General features: G+C 42.1%; 3 protein-coding genes and 1 long non-coding RNA gene across 9 annotated transcripts; 1 reads left to right on the top strand and 3 right to left on the bottom strand.

The window, feature by feature from the left end:
• Positions 1-824: 824 nt before the first annotated feature.
• Positions 825-3330, bottom strand: LOC121975839. 2 transcript variants are annotated; one of them, XR_006110445.1, is made up of 3 exons: positions 2634-3327; positions 2494-2561; positions 825-2258 (listed from the first exon to the last, which is right to left on the bottom strand). It is a non-coding gene; the product is annotated as an uncharacterized LOC121975839 (long non-coding RNA). The 2 variants fall into 2 exon arrangements; XR_006110446.1 differs by having other exon boundaries at positions 825-2561; positions 2634-3330.
• A 977-nt stretch (positions 3331-4307) lies between these two features.
• LOC121975838 (60S ribosomal protein L23) lies at positions 4308-6294 on the bottom strand. Its single transcript, XM_042527730.1, has 4 exons — positions 6137-6294; positions 5730-6014; positions 4654-4695; positions 4308-4572 (listed from the first exon to the last, which is right to left on the bottom strand). The coding sequence occupies exons 1-4, from the start codon at positions 6147-6149 to the stop codon at positions 4490-4492; spliced, it is 423 nt and encodes a 140-aa protein (XP_042383664.1). The 5' UTR covers positions 6150-6294; the 3' UTR covers positions 4308-4489.
• Positions 6295-6562: 268 nt separating this feature from the next.
• On the top strand, positions 6563-7948 carry LOC121975837 (sufE-like protein 1, chloroplastic/mitochondrial). The gene is made up of 2 exons (XM_042527727.1): positions 6563-7721; positions 7787-7948. The coding sequence occupies exon 1, from the start codon at positions 6595-6597 to the stop codon at positions 7717-7719; it is 1125 nt and encodes a 374-aa protein (XP_042383661.1). The 5' UTR covers positions 6563-6594; the 3' UTR covers positions 7720-7721; positions 7787-7948.
• A 143-nt stretch (positions 7949-8091) lies between these two features.
• LOC121975835 (pentatricopeptide repeat-containing protein At5g57250, mitochondrial-like) lies at positions 8092-14775 on the bottom strand. 5 transcript variants are annotated; one of them, XM_042527724.1, is made up of 5 exons: positions 10632-14775; positions 9859-9923; positions 9730-9774; positions 8905-9203; positions 8092-8357 (listed from the first exon to the last, which is right to left on the bottom strand). In XM_042527724.1, the coding sequence occupies exon 1, from the start codon at positions 14621-14623 to the stop codon at positions 11384-11386; it is 3240 nt and encodes a 1079-aa protein (XP_042383658.1). In that variant the 5' UTR covers positions 14624-14775; the 3' UTR covers positions 8092-8357; positions 8905-9203; positions 9730-9774; positions 9859-9923; positions 10632-11383. The 5 variants fall into 5 exon arrangements, with proteins under 5 accessions (XP_042383658.1, XP_042383657.1, XP_042383659.1 ...); XM_042527723.1 differs by having other exon boundaries at positions 10834-14775; XM_042527725.1 differs by having other exon boundaries at positions 10882-14775.
• Positions 14776-22021: the final 7246 nt, after the last annotated feature.

The raw sequence follows: 22021 nt of genomic DNA, 5'->3' as shown, positions 1-22021 counted from the left end.
AAAAATTAAGATTATTGACTATTTTTTGAGTGACTCGTTTGGTCTTATGAAAAGTTTTTATTGATAATTAGTGTAAATTAAGAAGTGCATGAGATGATCAATTCAGAAATCTAACATCTTTTGATTACATCTTTTATCTAGAGAAAAATTCTTGTAAATACGAAACACATAAGCCACCAGAGTTGGAGTAGATATTCATTAAAAATTGTGAAAATACTTTAAATTTTTTGATATATTCTACCAAACTTGGTGAATACATTAATATTCTAAGATTTGTGATGTCTTGTAAAAACAAATTGATGTTTAATGATATTTTTTATGTTACGTTGTTAAGAGTTGGTGTGACTAAATTTTTTTTCAATTTGAATTTTTTTTACGGTTAATACTATAATTTAATCTATAAATCTTAAAAATAAAATCGGATTGTCATGAGCTCAATAAAAAATAATAAATAATAAATATATAGAGAGATTTGATATCTTATACATCCTTATCTTGTACATTCATAAGCGATTGAATATAAATCCGGCCACTTAAAAGCCCATCTAAACGCTCCAATAAAAGTAAATCGAGGGTACATATTTACACTCAATTGTCAATGCGACAAAAGGTTCACCCACAACGCCTCCATCAATCTATCCCTAAGTCAACACGAAAGAAGTAAATCACGGGTGACTATTAATGTCACGCCCTGGGGGAGTCCCTACCGAGGAAATTTCAGCAGTATCTCTTCTATGCAGATGATAATCTGAAACATTACTACAAAGCCCTCAGGGCTCACACTCATCAGCCAACATGGTTGGAATATATATGACATACAAAAATAAACAATCCACGCAGTTATAATATATCAGCCTCCGAATGTCATCACAATATGAAAAGAAATCGAAAACAACATCCAAACTTACCTCTTCTGCCTACCGGCTGGTGCGTAGCTAAACATACCAAATAGAAAATCCACCAAGCAAGCAAAAGTTCAACCATTACAATGCCTTAAAACAAAACACCCAAAATCCAGAGTGCAAAACTAGAACAAGTCTGAAACATAGCTCTAAGCAAATAAACAGAAAACCAAAAGACCAAAGCGAAAATCCTTGTGGCAAGGGGACTAGCAACTAGAACCTCCTGACAGTTTCAACCTGAAATAAGAATAATCAACAGGGTGAGTTCAAGAACTCAGTGGATACCGGATAAACATGCATAATAAGGCATAACTAACAGTAATAATTATGCGGTTCAGTTTCTTGAACAAAAGTAGGAAATGAAGACTGAAAAGACTGAAGAAACTGTACCAGAACCTCCTATCCGGAAATAAGGGTCGTCAGACCAGATACAAAATATCACCTGTATGCATGTCATTCATATGCAACCACCAAAATGCATCATACATAATGCAGCAAGCACAAATAATAAATGTAATTCATACATATGATATAAAAATGGCATGGTCACCTCTGACACCAGTCAACCATCTCACACGCGATGGTGAGACTGGGTGGGTAGGGCTATGATAACTGTGCACTCTGTTATCACTGTTCCTGAGTGACCGAGTGGATAGGATGTTGTCGGAGTACACCTATCCTCCTACCCCAAACGGAGTGGGGGAGCTCAATGCTCTCATCTCCCTGTATCATGGTCAAGGGGAGGAATCCGTGCCCGCTACACGCTGCAGTCATCGCTGCCCATGAGTGGACCAGCGGAGCCCTGATAGAGCAAACTGCACACACCCTGCCTGATTTACAACTAACCCATAAGTGGTGTGTCTAGATTATGTAACTGGCGATGTGCTCAACAATAATAGAGCCGACAATCGCTCAGCATGCAATCATGCAAGATGGTGCATGACACTAAGCATGTAGATACTGACAGTATACACCTCCATATAAAATGTACAAAAAGGAAATAAATCATATAATGATTTAGGAATCATAAATCTAAGTACACAAATCAGATATGGCAAATAACAAGTCTACTACACAATAGGTCAATGTATGTCACTATTTCTAAGAACAGGAGTACACATGGCAACAATCAATATGATATAAGCATGAATGTATAACAGATACGAATATAGACATACTACAAGAACCAAATAGTGGCATACTAAAACAAATGCAAACATAATCATTGTTACTAGCTATATACTATTATGCATATTTAAAACGACTATATCAAAGAGATAAGTCAGAAGTATTCGTCTTTATCAGTCGATCATGACCAGAAATCTTACGTCAAGACGCCCATCTAGAATCAATATCCTGCGATGACATAAATGTATTTAGCTAATTACACATATAGCAAATAGCTAAATAAAATCTCAAAACCTATATAGGATAACTCCAATCAAAATATGATCGTCGTTTAACCCCCAATATATGTTTAGGTCTCGGTAAAACAATTTTACCGCCTAAACTTGAGTTAATCCAACTTTAACCCTAAGCATGCCATAATCAACTTAGGATAAACAAACTTGAATCAATTCCAATAACTCACCCAAATCTCAAAGCTCTATTGTAGGGCTCGCAGCCGAAGAACCTTGCTGCTCACCTTTCCTTCTCCTCCTAATTTAACAGCCCCAAATTCTAAACAGAATTAAGATAGAGCAACAATGCTTAGGTTAAGAATTTGATTACCTTCTGTTTCTTGTTCTCCGATGAGTAGCGACTACTCACGGTGACTAGTGAAACCATCTAAGATATGGGTTGTGACGTCCCGTGGCAAAGAGAGAAAAGAAAGGCAATGGCCTCACTGGATTCGGGTTAGGGCACAGGCGATGGTTGCCGCCGGTAGAGCAGTGTCCGCGGTGCTCGCGTGGACGATGGTCGGCTTCACACGGTTCTGTGGAGAAGGGTGGGCGGTTGCAATCACAGGGCACCTGCGTCTCACACTCAGCCGCTGACTACGGCGATCGGAGCTCGTAGCTGTCGACGTCGAAGCTCTCGATCCTGGCCGGGGAGAAGGTCGGCGGCAATCGGGAGCTAGGGTAGAGGGAGGCCGTCGGCGCTAGGGCAGAGGAAGTAGACGGTGGTGGCTTCGGTTTCCGGCGAGTGCTTGGCGTCCGCGATGAGAAGAGGAGGCAGCGCTGCGGCTTCAAGGTTCCAAGGGCGTCGTCGGCTGAGGAGACGACGCAAGGGAGAGGGTAGTGGCTGGATCCGCGCCGGTGACGCAGAGGAGGGGAAGAGATCAGCCGATGAGGAGGACATCGGGGAAGGAGAGGGGCTCGACGTCGAGTTGGGAAGGAGAGTCGGCTACGGCACGATGAGGAGGGGTCGGTGCGCGCGAGGAGTCAGGAGGAAAAAAGTGGAGGAAATAAAATGAATTTAACTTAGGTTTTGCTTAATCAAACCTTAGGTACATTCCTCAATCAACTCTCACTTATTAGTATTTCAAACAGATTTTCCCATGACTAATAATTGATCCCCTTAAATTCGTCATACAAGTTTCGAAAAATTTCGAGAAAAATTTTTAAAAATTCTTAAAAAAATCCGTTAAGATTATTTTCAAATTATCTTATTATTTTATTATTATTTGAGTATCGTATTTTATAATTAACTATTAATACAAATGGTCAAGGTATGGAAAAAAAATATACTTAAATTTCATAGGATAATATTAAATTAAAATTATATATGTTATAAAATTTTAATTTATTTCAATTTTAGCATTTTTAAGAAGCTTTTATATTGCATCGAGTTTTAATTTTATTTCAATTAAAGGGCATACTTCTTATTTGTATTAGAAAATGTTTGTCTTTTATTTAGGAATCATAATCCTAACATCCGTCAATCCAGTCACTAGACCAATTCGATGACTACTAACCATTAATATATATACCCCTAAACTCTAAACTGACAACACCCAGGTTTATCTTGTTAATTTGTGAGAAACCAATTTCTGCCATTTCTTACGTTAACACATTTAACATAAAGTAACCATTTTTAAAAAAAATTATCAACATAAATTGGTGAGAATAATGACATTTAATTTTAATTACAATGTTTTTGCCTTAAAATTAACTGATATTGAAGAAATCGAAATATTCAAATTTGAATCTAATTAATTAAGCAGTATCATACACCAGCAATTAATTTCTACTATTTTACTAAGCCACAATTAAAATACAATAATTATGAAAAAAAAAAGGATCAAAGAAATAAAATCTAGCACATAATCCTTATTCGTAACAGTTGAAACATAAAATTAAATTATTTTTTTATTCTTTTAAAAACCAAAAATCACAGTGGTAAATAACTAGAGTAATTTGATCGAAAAAATCACCAGAAATCATCATTTATCACAACTGGAAATTCACGAACCACCAAAAAGAGTATTGAGTTCAAAATCCAAAATGGTAGAATCAGCACTACATGGAAACATTCCACGGGTTTTTCAAAATAAAAACTACTCAACAAGTAATCTAAAGAACCTTGGTGCCTAACCAATGTCTGAAAAGTGAACATTAAAAACTCAGCGGTTGAACTTAAGCAAATTACACAATTGCATTTGCTGCACTTGCAATCCTTGGCCACAGGTCTGCGCATTCCTTGCCAATTGGTCCAGTGATTGCAGATCCTGACACAATCAAACAGTTAACGAAGTCCTGAAATGATCAAACCACAAAGGGTTCAAGAACCAAACAGCATGGTATAGTACCTTTCATTTCACCCTTTGGATTAACAATCACTCCCGCATTGTCTGTATGATTGGAAAAGCAAAAGCAACAGATAATTGAGAAAATGTCAATGAAAACACTCAAAAAGCAGAATAAAATAATAAGTTACTGGTTTGGAATCAGTCCATGAATAGTTAACAGGCTATAGTGGCAGCAAAAATTAAAAAGAGACAATACAACATGTAAAAAGTGTATCCTACATAGAACAGGGATACATACAGAAATAACTATAACAGAGACGCAAAAATGTAATATTTGGAAAATGGTAAATAAGCCAATGATACATAAAAAAATAATTTACCTATCAATGTGACAAATTGCATATCATACGGATAAACAAACACAATTTATGGGGGAAACCAAGAGTCAAACAATCTTCAGAGTGTAGGAACATAAGCAGTAAACTACCATGTGAAAGGCAAGACGATATTAACAGCACACAGATACGGAAGGTTCAGGGGGTGACGATCCAAATACATATAAAAGCACTATTGGAAGTAGTTTAGGCTTGACCCTCCTATCCCAGACCAGGACACCTTGTCGTTCTTAATGCCAGTGTTTTGTCGCCAATGTTACCAGTGGAAAGAAGTTAAAAAAAAATGATATATTTTCCAGTGTAGAAGCACACACTACCATGTAGAAGTCAAGGTGATGTAAGCAGTAGACAGATACTGAAGGTTGGGGAGGAGACTTTAAAACCTACATAATAACATTGTTGGCAGACACTTATCCTTGTTTCTCCCATCCCTAACGGTAATTGTTACAACCAGGAATCAGCAAACAAAATTATTGCCCTTGAATTAAATCACATCACTACGATCACAAACTTCCACATAAGCTAACTGTAAGAGAGGGTACTTCAGTAAGAAATTGCATAGAACCGAATAAGAAATTAGAGAGAAGACTTAAGGTCATTATCAACTTGTTATTAATCAACCACGTTCAATCCAAGCATAGTGGCATGCAGTCAGTGGATTAAAAAACTATACCTTACAATAAGTTATGAATCAAATATATACAAAAAAATCTACTTGAATATAGAGATCAATCAGCATACCTTCGAAGTACATGTATACGCCGTCCTTTCGGCGCCACGGCTTCCGCTGACGAACAATGACAGCAGGCATGACCTTTTTCCGAAGATCAGGCTTCCCCTTCTTGACGGTAGCCATAACCATGTCCCCGACGCAGGCAGAAGGCAAACGGTTAAGGCGGCCCTTGATCCCCTTCACAGAAATGATGTAGAGGTTCTTCGCTCCGGTGTTATCAGCGCAGTTCACCGTCGCCGCCACTGGTAGACCCAGAGACATCCGGAACTTGTTCCCCGCCGTTCCTCCGCGACCTAAGAAAGGCCGCAAATAGAAATAAAAAACGTCACAAAAACTCAACTTTCTCCACGACGAAGATAATCAACAGCAGATCCCATCAATCACGAGCAGTCCGCAGAGAGATCGAGAGGATTACCTCGCTTCGACATCCTGGAAGAGTATGAAGCGCGGCTGCCACCACGAGAAGATAACAAATGTTGCGCCCTCGCTGGATTTTTATAGAAGGAACGGAATCGACCTAGGGTTTCAATGTTGCATGAATTTACGACAATGCCACTGGGCCTTTGAAATGGTGGGCCTAAGTGGGCCTGCTGATGAAATCGGATCAGTTTATATCAGAAATAAGACCCGACCGACCCGATCCAAAAATTACGTTAACCCACATGTTTTGCAGTTGCATAGGCGGAACCTCATGTTTGACTTTGATTCAGTGGTCACAGTCAATGCCGGAAACAGAAGGGGGTTTCCAAAAAATCGGGTTCGGGAAGTAGCTAGACAATCCAAATCCGATATCGGGTATGAATTTTAGGATCCGATAAGGACACGCACAAAAGGAGAGATCCATCCAGCTTCCGTCTCTCCCCGTGTCCAGCCATGGCGTCGTCTTCCATCTCCTCTTTCGCTCTCCGCCGCGTCGCCTCTCCCAAGCTCCTCCCAAATTCGTCGTCCTCTTTCCCTTCCAACGCCTCCTCCTTCCTTTGCCTATCAAGGTCGCTCCTTTTCTCCTCCCCAATCTCCTTCCAATCTCTCCCAAGATCCTCCCCCATCCCCCTCCGAGCCCAGCAGCAGCAGCAGCGGCAGCAGGACCAAGATTTGGAATCCGTGGACGCCTCCCTCCTCCCTCCCAAGCTGCGCGACATCATCGCCCTCTTCCAGTCGGTCCCCGAGCCGAAAGCCAAGTACCAGCAGCTGCTCCACTACGGCGCCCGGCTGCCGCCGCTCGACCCCGCGTTCAAGACCGACGCCCACCGCGTACGCGGCTGTGTATCCCAGGTCTGGGTCCGCGCCTTCGCCGACCCTGACGACCCGACCGCCGTCCGCTTCGAGGCCGATTCGGACTCCGCCCTCACCAAGGGCCTCGCCGCCCTTCTCGTATTCGGCCTCTCTGGATCCCCCGCCACCGTCATCGCCCGCGTGCCGCCCGACTTCGTCCAACTCCTCGGCCTCCGCCAGAGCCTCACCCCGTCCAGGAACAACGGGTTCCTCAACATGCTCAAGCTCATGCAGCAGAAGGCCGTCCAGCTGTACATCGAATCTGCCGAGACCGGCGAAAGTAAACCTGTAGAATCCAAGACTGCAAGCACAACAAGTAAAGAAGAGAAAAATTCAATTTTGGGTGGCGAAGCCGAGGAAGTCCCCGGAGAATCGGCCTCACGGGTCAACGGTAACTCAAATCTCGCTGATAAGGATGAGACATCGGAAAGGGATGATATTGGTGGAAGAAAGAAGAGAATCGTTAAGAGATTGCAACAAGGGCTATCTCCGTCTGAATTGGAGGTGGAGGATGTATCTTATCTCCACGCAGGCCACGCCGGAGTCAGGGCAAGCACTGATGGAGAGACGCATTTCAATGTCAGGGTGATCTCGAAGGAGTTCGAAGGGAAAAGCTTGGTGAAGAGGCACAGGCTTATCTATGACCTGCTGCAAGAGGAGTTGCAAAGTGGATTGCATGCACTGTCCATTGATGCCAAGACTCCATCAGAAGCTCACTCTGGCTAAAGGTTCTCACTATTCATTTCTTCTTTCTTTTTTTCTTCGTCTACATAGTAATTGTTATTTCTTGTAGATCTCTAGCAAAGAAAAAGAGAAAACGAGAGAGACTAAGCAATAGATGGTATGCATTTAGTGAATATGTGATGTTATTTTCAAGTTTAATGATTGTTGATTGTTGTAATGTTAGTTCATGTTAATGTGCGTTGAGTTTCCAAATATGTATCTTTTCCTTGTTTCTGCTCCAGTTTGTGTATTGTTCTTCAGAGCTTAGTCACTTGCCAACAGCTATGAGATACCTTTGCTGGAATTCTCTTTGGACATTGTAAAAGAACTCAGAATTCATTGAATAAACGCTTCCACGAATGGAAGTGTTCAAATAATAGCCAAAAGCATTCACTAATGATGATACGTTCATTATATGAGCAGTGTGTTTTTGCAGTGTTCTTGGTAAACTCTCTTTTCAGAAAATTTCAAATAAGAACTTCATCGCTTGATTGCAAAATCTTCAGTTGCATAGGACAACACCAAGGTATCAGATACACTGAATAGCAGAGAAGTTTGAAAGCTTCAACTGGTAATGCTAGAAATTGATGCTTGTTTTGAGAGTTTTTGTTCATCAGGGATACATGAATATATGTCCTTTTCTGCAAGAAATGCAAACTTAAGTCAGAATATTTCGCAGTCAAGCACAATGATGGCCCAGATAGTTGATGATCTTTGGGAGACAGTTTATCTGTGTGGAACTCACTTGAAAATGAATTATAAGGCTTAAAGAGCATAACATTTTGAAAGATTGAAGAAAATAAAAACAAGCATGGGTAGAATAAATGGGCCAATCTATGACCAAGATAGACAGAATTAGTGATTCATGAATTGAAATATTATAAGCAGATTCCTCCAAGCTTTAGAATTATTATCGGCGTTATAGTAAAACAGATAAATTGCCTCGTAAACATGTGTTGATGTACATGGAATTTTAGAAGCAAAGCTATTGATCGAGTAGAGAGACATTAATACGGTGTACCATCACACAAGTTGATTTATCAACCATCAAAGTGAAATAAATTTCCAAATAAAGAGAACATGTAATGAGAGTGAGTGGCCAGATCCATCACCAATCAATAACTAAAGATCTGCAAATAAGCCTAATATCAACCATCAATTGATAGAATTGGTCAAATCAAAAAGTACCTTAATTGGTGCAACATGTATTAAGCCTAATATCTCTGACTGGCCAACTGCAACAGCAACACCTCTGTAATGCTGATCAAGTAGTTTCAATAGAGCCTAATATACGAACAAGCATCTTCTCTTTTGCCTTCCCCAAATTGCATCATCGAGCAATCCATCTGTCATTCCTATATGGAAGATAGCATAGAAGGTCCAATTGCTGCTACATTGACTGGGAGGCTTAGACTGGTCACCATACCCACGTTTGTCGCATAACTTTTAGAAAATATTGTAGATTGTGCTCCACTATCAACAAAAGCCTGGAAACATAAGGATAAGATAACTAAAATCAGTCTGAAAGAACAATGATTGTAATACTGAAAAATAAACCATTGTCAAGCCTTCCAGAAGAAAGATTGATGGTTTTTCTATAGGGTAAAATATAGGAGGTTCCATCAGATTATTCAAAGGCATTTTATCTCTATATAACTTTATCACCTGTCAATTATTTTGAAGAAAGTTTAGAGCTCACAGAATTCAAATTAGTACAAGATAAGTATTACATGTCGTTTGAGACCTATATCTCAAATTTGTGTACCAAACACTACAATTCAACAGACCAAATGTATTTTAACTTGAGAGTGACAATGGAAGTGAAGTGGCACTATCTTTCATCCCATGGACAAAAATAGATGGCATATGATTTTCCGATCTTTCCTAGTGATAAACTAATTACGAATGGGTTGCTTATCATTGTAATATGATCTATCCAAAATCCACTTATTTACTGGATTCATCTTCTGCAGAACTAAAAATGAACAACTAAGTCTTTATAGTTTACATTACCTTCAAAGGCACTCCATTAACTTCCATATCTACCTAGAGCATAACCTACAGAGAGACAGATTTGATCAAATGTAAATAGAAATTGATTCTCATTCGATAGCAAAAGTATATAACAAGCATGCCTCATACCACTCTTGAAAAAAGCTTCAGGATCATGTCCTAAAGTGGCTTCCCAATTTTTCATCAATTCCTTTCTGCAATTTAATAATTGATCAGAAAACACTATAGAGAGAAAAAAAAAATCAACAGTCATACATACTATAAGGCGATTAGCAAAGAAAAAGGCGAATGAATAGTTAGTGATCCTCTAGTTTCTAAATTAACATGAAGCTAATATCAAGTCCATATTCTATTTTTGTGCAACAGGTGTGGACCCATGAAATTCAAGAAGTCCAAAAGGGCTTCCACTTAACCATGTGAGATTAATGGGAGGTGGTGACTTTATACTCTCTCATGCCCTCTACATTTCAGCATTACCTGAGGTGGTGTTTCGTTAATTAGTAAAATACAGTTGGCATAACCAGATGAGAAGATACCAGGATGGTTGTCTATACCATTACCGAATTTGTATGAGGACTTTCTGAGAGGTTGCAGAATTAATGATTTTGATTTTTGTATCACTATCATAAATTAACTGGCTCCAAATAGTAGGGACAAATATGGCTTGATGTTGATGACAATGATGTTGTATCATTATCTTAAATGTGATTTCTATTGGTAATGCAAACTTTAGAGATTTCTCCAAGAATATAATACATTAATAATGCAAGCAAATTTTGCTAACGTTTTCATGCAAAAGTTGGATATTTCAGTGATGCGCCTTATGTCCAGAAGAAGATAATTTTCCAATCACCTTGTATAGCCACTAGACTAGCTCAAAATAGCTGAAATTCACAATTTACCCTTGTTGTTCTAGCACCAATGTGCGTGATCCCTAGGTCATTTCCACCAGACAAAAGTGAACTGCCTTCCACTTTTAAGGTTTAAAGATTATAGAAAGGGAGGATGAATAAGAGAAAACTAATGGCTAGGACTGTTAGCAGTTGAAGCAAAAGCAAAAACTAATGTAAAACTTTAGCTGACATCTAAATGAAGAGGATATACTATGAATTGTGAACTAATTGATGTCCTCGAGCTGACTGAGTGTCGCACCGTAACAGTGTGCTTTCGAGGATTGATGGACCCTGTTTAATTAGTACAGCCCCATGGATATTACAAGGAACCTCAGGCTCAGACCATTAATTCTTGACAAACACTGGAAGCATCAGAGATCAGGTCACCAAGGTAAAGTCAGCTGGCGTCAAAAAGCATCAGGATTTTGTGCAAGTTTTATGATCTACAAGCTACAGGGTTTTTGGTCCGTGCCAACTCTGGAACAAGGCTAAGTTTCCACTTCCAAACAGATCCAGGAATGTCATAGGAGATATTGGAGACTACAGCTGGATTCTTTACGTTGAAATATAGACACCATACCTGGTAAAGTTTTTACTTCACATTAGGATTGACTCACTGCACAAAATTTAATCCCTTGCAGAAATTATTACCCAACAAAGTGTTGCAAGGAGCTGAATGAAAACAGTAAACAAAAATAGTCTCAGCTTCCCTTATCACTTGTCCATTAGCAGACCAAAACCTACAGAAAGGTCCTGACTTATCAAAGAGTCCCAAGTGGTTGACTGAGGACTTTTTTTTTATCTTGAAGCATTGCTCTGATTGCAATGTTAGCCTTCTGCAGGTCCCCTCTGCCACATAAGAATGAAATCGTAGAATAGTAGGTAGCAAAGTCGTATCCCTGTGGTTTTACTATCTGATATTCATGAGCTTCCTTGTCTTTGTCTATGTTGAATTTCAAACTAAGTTCATGTTCTGGCCTTGACTCCCTATTACTTTCTGGGTGATGAATACGTGTTCCCTCTGTCTTTTCAGCTTTCATGTCTAACATATCAGAATCATGCAGCTTATTCAGTTTTGTAAACATTCTGTGGCCGTTAAACCTTGTTGAAGAAAAAAACATACAAGAAATTTCATTTAGAATAGGTATGACTTCCTCAATTTTTCCTTGCTCACATGCAACTGATAGAAGATTCTGCAAGGACTCTAGATGGAGTTCATTTCCAGCAGCATTTATCAGCTTTGTAATTTCTTCAGACTTCAACATTTCCCGCAACATGCCTCTTGCTTCTTCCTGCCTTCCCTTGGCAAAGAACCCTTTTATAAGGCTCATGAAGCCCAAGAAATCTGGAAATTGCCCTCTACTCTTGCACTGAATAAAGAAGCTTAGACCACTTTCAACATCCCCTTGTTGACAATATCCACTCATAATAGAAGCAATTGTAAAAGCATCAGGATTCAAACAACTCTTTTCTAGATCTGAGAGAAGTTCCATGGCTTTATCAACCAATCCAAAGCTGCAATAGCCATTTATTAGCTTGTTGTAAACATATGTATTAGGAATAACACCCTTGTTGATCATCCTTTTTAATAGTTTGCTTGCATCATCCAGAAAACCTTGTCTAGACAGAGCACCTATAAGAGTAGAATAAGTAACAATTGTAGGAGGAATTATAAGTTTTTCCAAAGAATCAAAAACCCTAAATGCTTCAGTTAGACATCCCTGTTGACATAGCCCATTGATCACAGAATTGTAGATGACTATATTTGGATGTACTCCTTTCTTTTTCATGATTGCACATAGGTCTAGAGCTTTTTCAAGATAACCCGACTTGCAAAGTCCATCCACCACGATGGAGTAAACAAATAAATCCAACGACACACCATTTTCTTCAGATTGCAATAAAAACTTGTAGGCATCTTCAATTCTACCCTTCTTCTTAAGGGATTCAATTGTTGTGGCAAGGATCCTTCTGCTCTTAAACTTCAAAAAAGGAATAGCTTTGTCTACACTTTTCTTGCAAAGGTAAAGGAAGATTGCATTTGACCTATCAGATGCAAAGGTTCCATATTGTTTGATGAATTCACCCATTATTATTTCAGCTGTGTGTTCATCTCCAATTCGCGAAAGACCTTCCAGAAGCATGTCATATGATTTGCTCTTGACCGGCAAGTATTTCATTCTCAAGAGCATATACACATTCAATGCAATTGGAAAACACCCCTTCTTGCACAAAAAAAGGACAACATCATTACATATTAAAGAGAGAAGCTCAGGGTCTATGTTCTCCACTCTGTGAACAAACCTCCACAAACTATCACCATTACCTTCACTAAATATAGTTTGAATTAGCATCCTACAAGTAGTTGCATCAGGAAATACACTTTTCTCAACAAGGTCTTCAAACACTTTGATAGCAGCTTTTGTCATACCATGCCTACACAATCCTTTAATCATATAATCATGGATGGAAGAACTAGTGAATGTTGAATTCCTTTGGTACTCATTGAACAACATAAGAGCCTTTTCAACCAAACCTTCTTTGAAGTAACCATCAATCACAGTAGAATAAGTAATTGAATTTGGAACCAAACCCATCGAAGGCAATTCATTAAACAGCTTGCAAGCATCTTCTACCATACCTACCATGAAAAAAGACTTGATGAGTACATTGCAAGTAACAATGTCACAAATAACGCCAGATTCATCTAATCTCCTTTTTACCTCCAGGATACCTCCTACATTAGTTTCCTTGAGGTACCCATGTAACAGTATAGAATAGGTAAAATTATCGTTGACAAACCCATTTGAGATCTCATTTGCCTTGTTTATCTGACCAATTTTACACAGAGAATTGATGAGCGTGTTATAGGTCACAGACCCAACCTTTATCTCTTTTTTCTCCATTTCCTCAAGCATATTGAAAGCACCATCTAAGTCCCCCCTCCTACAAAAGCCATCAATCATGATAGAATAAAGGAATTCATCTGCAACAAAACTAAGTTCTTCAGCCTTCCTCAGTAAGCAAAGTGCTTCTTCCAACTTATTCCTCAAGCAGAAACCACGAATTATAGTTGTGTAAGTCACTAAATTGGGTTGTATATCGTGATTCTCCATTTCAGTCAGAAAACCAATCACTTTCTCTACACTCCCCTCCTTACATAGACCGTCAATGATGCTAGTATAACTAACTGCGTCTGGATTTATTCCTGTTTCCATCATGAATTTATGTTTCCGAAGTCCTTCCATGATCTCACCTCTCTTCATATACCCATCAATCAAGCAGGTATATAAAACGACATCAAGCACCATTCCATTGTCTTCCATCTTCCGAACGAGATTGCAAGCCTCATCAATTCTCCCTTCTCTGCATAAAGCATCAACCACCGTAGTAAAGGTGACGAGATTAGGATCCAAGCCAGCAACTTTGGCCCTTTCATAAAACTCCAGACCAAGTGCAGGCACCCCATTCCTTGAAAATCCAGAGATGATGGAACTGCATATGAAATTATCAGTCAAAAATAGATTTTTCTCATCGCCTATGGCCTCCAAGATCTGTACTGCTCTATCAAATCTACCTTGAGAACCGAAAGCCGAAACGACCGCACGATAGATTCCGACAGAGGGGCAAAAATTATGATGCTGAATGCATTCCTGCAGGATCGCTAGGGCTTCATCTGGATTTTGTTCGGCGACGCAAAGGCCATGGATAAGGGACTCGAAGAGGGAGCTCTTGGGAGTGAAACCGAAGTCCGACTCAGCACGGAAAATGAAGCGCTTGGCTTCCTGGAAGCGGCCGGATTGGAGGAGTGTACGGGTGACAAGGGAGTGAGCATAGGGATGGACGAGGATGGAGTTGGAGGTTATTTGAGAGAAAAGATGGAGAGCAAGGCTTGGCTTGCCTGCCCTATGGAGGAAGAGGAGGAGGAGATTGAGTGAGCGAACAGAGGGCCTGAGCAAGCCAGTCTTGATTTGATTCTGTGGCGTTGAGAGCCTGGGCATGTTCGATTGATTTGAGCGCCTTCGCCTGGGTGCCGAAGTAGCAAGGCCGGCGGACGGCGGCGCGACCGCGATCCGTGGTGAGGAGACCGAGGCCGGAGTGCAACGGCGGCGGGGATCAGATTAGGGCCTGTCGTTGGTCGGCCCAAAAATTTGGCTCCATCTATATTTATTCGATAAAAAAATAAAATATGTTAATGAACTATTTTCAGCTCACTGATAGTCCCCCAAAAAAAAAAACATAAATTCTTCACATGCATATGTTGTATAGATTTTAAATCCGTATTGCTTGAGAACAACATCCTATAACTCAGGAGATGGAATCGTCTGTCTCGAAATTTTCGTGGCCTCATGTTTCACGATGTGTTTCACTCATCGTAGTTTGTCCATCGTCGGCATCCATTGACTCCGATTCAAATTATATCCTCAGAAGGTAAACCTAAGAAGATCACTGTAAGCATGATCGTGACTGAAATCTGGACATAGGGTAGTCAGGTTGTAAATTTCTGATCCCCGTGTCTTTCTTTTCATTGCATGCTAGTTTTTCTAATTATCGTGATTAATTTCTCTCATGATGACCTTAGATAAAGTACGATGGGAACGCTGCTGAGACGAGTGTTATGAACTTTTTGCCCAGTGACTGAAATCCGGTCGCTATCGGACCCACTTTCCTCCACTATCGACTCCAACTTCTCCTCTGCCGACTGCCGGTAGACTCCAGTCATAATAGTGTTGACTGTGATCTTCTGGATTCACCGTCCCAGGTATATTTTGGATCAGGCTAACAATCAGATAGATGCCACTGATGGTAGCAAGCTACGGCGAGTGGGACACGTCACATCATATCCTGCACGGGACGGCCAAATCATATTTTCTTCCTAGAAATGGCAATTTGGCAAGGTTTTTAAATGGAAGGCCGAATTTGATTTCAAGACCACGTGAGGTAATGTGGAGCTGTTAGTAGTTCATCTCTAGTAGAATAATCTAAGAAGAATCTTATGAATATGCTAAGCAAAGATTTATCAAGAGACCAAATTATATTATTTATCTTCGAGGATGAGTTTAAAGTCTAATATATTAGAGCAAGTTACTTATAATATTTCATCCCACAATTTATTTTTTTTCATTCATCATTTTCTTAATCTCTCCTTTTTCTTGGTTCATTTTAAACTTAGAGTTTAAAATAAATCGATTTTTTATCAAAAACGAGTCATCATATTTTCTTATTTACTCGCATCCTAATTTTAAAACTATCAAAAATAGTATTATTCTCTTTCTACATTTTCCAGCGACCTCTTAAATTCTCATTTTCTAATGTATCCATCTCTCCAAGATTAAAAAAAGTCTGATATTTTTTTATATCAGACCCACTATCTCATATCAAGCCCACGGTGGGTCTGATATTTTTCCATAACAAGTTAAGTGTGAACTTAATATTTTCTCGGCCCAGCGTGGACCTAATATTTTTCATATCATGCCAGTTTGATATTAGACCATATCAGGCTCACACTGAGTCTAATATTTTCTCATATCTAACTCATGTTGGAAAATAGCGTGGAGAGAGGGGATTTAGGAGATTAGCGGGAGAGGTGGGAAGGGAATAATACTATTTTTATACTCTTTTTGGTAGTTTTAAAACTAGAAAGTTTCTTTTGGTAAATAAAAAAACGTAGCCGCTCCTTTTGATAAAGAACTGATAATAAATTCAACTATTAAATAATTATTCCTTAATCATTAAAAAGATCGATATCTTATTGATTCTGTTCGAAAGTAAATGCGATGGAATGCTAGCTTGCTGACCACTTGTAGACTTCGCTCGGACCTACAACACAAACTATGTCAGTGTCGAGCCAGGGAAAGGATCCTCGGTGTTGGCCTTCCGACACTCAAGTCAGTCATCGGTGATGAAGTATAAGGTGGAGCAACAAGAGAACTGTAGCGCAAACAGTGAATATTGCATACCTCCGTCGATGCTTAAAACCCCCCCCCCTTATATAGAGCTACTGTAGCGCGCGTGAACGCTCCCCGAGATGGGCTTGCTTCCCAAAGTTTTCCATGAAAGACTTGTCAGTAAAGTGTCCCTAACACAATACCTTAATGGGTCGAGCATATCTCTAAAGTGACAGTGGAAGCTTCCGTCGTACAATCTCCTGGTTGTCCATACCCGATGTCGACGACACCAACTCCCAAAAGGATGTCGATGGATATTAGAGGGAGTGTACTGCTAGGTTGATCGGGTGGCGGCTCGGCCAGAATTTCACTGCTCTGGTACCCCGTCCGGTTGGCCAGAACCTCGCTACTCCTGCGCATGTGTCTGCTAGACCGAAATTCCACTTTGCCACTACCGAGTCCTGCTGCCAGGCCGAGCGGGGTAGCCGCTCGACCAAAATTGAACTCTGCCAATGCTAGCCCTGCTCCACTCGGTTCGGCTTCTATACATCGTTTCTATTGAGTGTAGGTCGTTTGACTCCTCCCTCGTGTTGAACACGGGATCGAGGCCTTCTCCCCCGGTCGGGGCATGCGTCGCCCGATCGACTGAGGATTGTTAACCGCCTTGACTTTGACCTCCACCATGGTAGCTATCTTCCGTAGGGTGGGGCCCTCCTCATCACCGCATCACATGCCTCCCCCTTAAGTCTAGTCGAAGGAGGTTGTAAGTCCGATTAACTGGACAATTGTCTGAGCAGTTCTCCACCCGATAGGCCTTCGGCACTACTTGGTCTCTGATCTGGATGTGATCGCTCACTGCCGGTCGACCTGTTGAAGTTTGTGGTTCGACCGTAGGTATGCTCCTTCAATCCGATCGGCACAACGAACATCTATACTTGCGAAATCTTTTCTTGGGTTGTCTCGGGCGAGCATGATCCTGGCTTACGTCACCTAGATTTTTGGAAAATCGTGCAAATCTCTTCGCATTAAGGCTAAGTGCGCCCTCATGCCCTCATTAAATGTCGACATGTAGCGAAGCGCCACGTGTCAGGCCCATTACCGCGCGCACGCCTGACGTGATAAACGGATATCAATTGGTGATGTGACGTTTGACGGTTCAAATTCAACGATCAAATCTCGGTCTAGGTTTCTGCGACCTAGATCGGACGGCTCCGATCGGGCGACCTCTAGGTTTATAAACCCGTGTACATCGTCGCCTTCGGACACTTTGTCTTCAAGTTCTCCGGCAACGCTCCATTTGTGCTCCGGCTACGTTCCTCCTCTCCTGCTCCTCCGGTAACCTTTTTCTCGTAAGCTTCCTCCGACGGCCATTTTATCGTAAACTTCCTCCCAATCGCACCTATCTCAAGGTTTTTGGCTTTTCTTTCTATGTTCCGGCGATATTTCTATCTGTAGGCTTCCTTTCCTTCACATCTCTTCATTATCTTTATTTTTTGTGATGGTGAGTTCCTCACAACCTTTCGTTGACATCCCTGGGCTCTGTTATACCTCTAGCGAGTCTCGGTTTGACGCCGACGAAACTGAGAGTTTGAAAGCCGCTTTTGAGCTTCCTCCTGAATACGAAGTCATCCTTCCTTCTCCTTCCGATCGACCAAATTCTCTGTCGCCCGACTGTATTTGCTTCTTTAGGGACCATTTTACCGTCGGTCTGCGGTTTCCCGTCCACCCCTTTTTTCACCATGTGTAAATATTTCCGAGTCTCCCTTCATCAACTAGTACCGAACTTTTTTCGGCTATTGTGCGGGGGTGGTGGTTCTTTTTCGCCTACACGACATTCTTCTTACTCCCTGACTCTTTCATTACATTTATTATCCCAAGTCATTCGAGCCGGGGACTTTTCTTTTCCAAGCCCGAGTGAGCTTAGTTTTTTTTTGATAAAATGTCGACCTCCAACAAACACTGGAAGAAGTACTTCTTTTTTATGCGCTTTCTCGAGCGGTCGGACTTCCCAACCTTCTGGCAGCTCGACGTGGTGACCCAACCTCCCTTAAAGATGTACAAGAGCCAATCGGACTACCTCAAGGCAGTTTCGATGTTGATCGGTCAGAATTATGACATCCACAAGCTGCTACTGAAGGGTGTCCTCTATATTTTCGGCTTGAGTCTGATCCGTACCCGACTTCCATTCAGCGTAGGTATGCGACTTCTTTACTCCTTCCTTTGATTCTAATTGATTTTTCTTCCTCTTTTGCAGCCGAAGTCATGTTATGCGCACATCTGGCCGGCAAGGCGAAGCTTGCAGATGCTACGATCAATGCGGTTGCTGTGAAAGAACTGGAGAGCCGCGCCTTGCAGTCGGTTGCCTCACAAGAAGAGTCTCAAGATGAAAGCGAAGCGGCTCCCATCTTGATAAGTGGTGGAGCGACTGGTGGCTCACAACCTCCTTCCGAACGACTGCTAGTCATTCAAGTTGAGGGGGCTTCAGGCTCAGCCTCCTCAACTAAGCCACTGATCAGGCACGAGAGGCGCCGAGCGGAGCCTTCATCACGCTCCACCACTTAGGGGGGTGTGGTCTGCCGGACGGGTCGAGACGTCAACCCCCGCTACCGTCCAAGAGTCCGCTGCTCCTGAGTTGTTAGATCATACTCCCTCCCTATCCGGTTTGCAACAAGGTACAGTTTGCACCCCTGCCAGTGGCTTTCATGCCACCAAAATCGAAGGCCAAGAAGTTGGACATTCGGTTGACATCTTCATCACGACCATTTGGGCGAGCTACTTTTGCACAATCAACCCCGAGCGGCCAACGCCATATTACGGCGATTCTTCACCTACCGACCGAAGAGTGGTGCGAGTCTAGAGCCGAATCTCGAGCTCCCGAGCACCAAATTATCATCCAAGGGCCGCTTGCCCAAATCTGGGATGATGCCCCGGCCCATGTAGCGATGATGCCTCCGGGGGCGCTCGCAGACAGCCATACCCAGATATCTACTGGAGTAAGTTTTGCATTTTCATAGTTTATTTTTGATCGGTGCTTATATTCTCTTTCCTGCTTGCAGTACTGAGTGGAGAGTCTGACCATATGTCAAAGGCTAGCATTTTTGGAGGAGGAAGTGAAGAAGATGAAGACGTCGAGCGGCCAATCCTCCGTCGCTCAAGAGCATACGAACGCCGAGGTGGCTAAACTGCGGACCGATCTAGAGAAGAGTAACCAGCTCCTAGAAGTCGAGCGGGATAAAAGCACAGGGCAGACCACTATGTTGGCTCGACTCAATAAGCAGGTCGCCACCTTCGACAACAAGATCGAGTCGGCCAATGCGAGGAAAAATCGGGCCATCGAAGACCTCAAACTAAAGAATAAGGAAGCCCGAGCTCTCGCCCAGAAACTCAAGGAAGCTAAGGATTTCCTAGTCGCCGAGCGAAACAACTGATTGGCCGAAGAAGTTGCTCTTCGAGGCCAACTCACGACCAAAAACAATGAGCTAGCCACCGTTAAGGATGAGTTGGAGGCCTCTCGAGTGGCCTTGACAACTTATCAAGATGTCGAGCCCAGCCGCTTTGAGGTTATGAAGAAGAATTACATCCATTCAAACTCTTTCAACAAGAAGGTCACTGATCATGCTCTGCACCTTTTTGATCTGGCCATTGACGGGACGATCAACCAACTCAGAAAGGTAGGTTACTTGTTGGTAGCTCTGACCAGTAACATCATAAGTCGAGACAAGCTTATCACGTCATTGCCTGATGACGTCCTGGATTACCTTGAGTGAGATTAAGAGCTCTTGTAAAATTTTTGAAGTTTTAATAAATGCTTGTCCGCTTAGACAAGCTTTATCTCCTTGTATGTTTTTTCAACTCTTCTTTTGAGCATTGCAAGAACTCGTGGTCTCGTCACTCCGATCGCCCATGATTAGTCCATCCAGCCGACCGATCCCTTTTGTATTCAGAGTTCCATTATAATTTTGCGAACTTCTGATCGACCCTAGGAGCATTCTGAGGAATAGTGTCGAACGATACTACACTTTGAAGACTTCGAGCTTTTGAGTAGCCCGGGTTCACGATTGGTTATTCATCAACGCTTGCCCGCTCACTGAGCTAAGGGTTTAAGGTCGTCGCTCGACTGTTGAGGTGGTTCTGGGTTTAAGGTCACCCGCTCGACCGTTGAGGTGGTTTAATTTCGGGTTTAAGGTCGCCGCTCGACCGTTGAGGTGGTTTCAGGTTTAAGGTTGCCGCTCGACCATTGATGTAAACCCGGGTTTAAGGTCGTTGCTCGACAGTTGATAGAGACAAGAGTTTAAGGTCGTCGCTCGACCGTTGTTATAGACCCGAGTTTAAGGTCGCTACTCGACTGTTAATGGAGACAAGAGTTTAAGGTCGCTGTTCGACCGTTGATAGAGATAAGAGTTTAAGGTTACCGCTCGACTGCTAACGAATACTAGAGTTTAAGGTCGCAGCTCGACTGTTGACGATGACTCGAGTTTAAGGTCATCGATCGACCGTTGATGGAGACAAGTTTAAGGTCGCTACTCAACCGTTGATGGAGACAAGAGTTTAAGGTCGCCTATCGACCATTGATGGAGACAAGAGTTTAAAGTCGTCGCTCGAGCTTGAACAAGCATATCGAGCTCTTCCTGGGTGAGCGCCACGGTGGTGAGTCGCTTAGCGTCCTCCATCTTCTCGGCTCGGTTGCAGACTACCTTCCCACAGACGACGCTAAATATGATCCTGTCCGAAAGTCGATGAGATGGAATGTTGGGGATGTGGCGCTCCTGCTAACCATCTGTAGACTCTTCTTAAACCTACAACACAAACTACGTCAGTGCCGAGCCAGGGAAGGGGTCCCCAGCGTTGGCCCTCCGACGCTTAAGTCAGTCACCAACGATGAAGTATAAGGTGGAGCAATAAGAAGACTGTAGCGCAAGCAGTGAATATTGCATACCTCCGTCGATTCTTGGACTCCCCTTATATAGAGCTCCTGTAGCACGCGTGTACGCTTCTCGAGACGAGCACACTTCCTAAAATTTTTCCTGAAAACTTGTCAGTAAAGTGTCTCTGACACAGTACTTTAATGAGCCGAGCATATCTCTGAATTGACAGTGGAAGCTTCCGCCATACGATCTCCTGACTATCCATATCCGGTATCGACGACACCAACTCCCAAAATGATGTCGATGGATATTAGAGGGAGGTATTGCTAGCCCGAGCGGGTGGCCGCTCAACCTAAATTTCGTCACTCTGGTGCCCCATCCGGTCTCCCAGAACCTTGCTACTCTTGCGCGGGTGTCCACTTGACCGAAGTTTCACTTTGCCACTACCGAGTCCTACTGCCAGGCTGAGCGGGGTAGCCGTTCGACCGAAGTTGAACTTTGCCAATGCTAGCTAGCCCTGCTACCTCACTGAGCGGGGAAGCCGCTCGGTTCGGCTTTTGCACATTGTCTCTATTGAGCGTTGGTCGTTTGACTCCTCCCTCGTGTCGAACGCGGGATCGGGGCCTTCTCCCCCGGTCGGGACATG

Source organism: Zingiber officinale, chromosome 4B (genome assembly GCF_018446385.1).
Source record: "Zingiber officinale cultivar Zhangliang chromosome 4B, Zo_v1.1, whole genome shotgun sequence".
Lineage (NCBI taxonomy): Eukaryota > Viridiplantae > Streptophyta > Magnoliopsida > Zingiberales > Zingiberaceae > Zingiber > Zingiber officinale.
The sequence above is the reverse complement of the archived record's forward strand: the minus strand, read 5'-3'. Positions and strand labels throughout refer to the sequence as shown.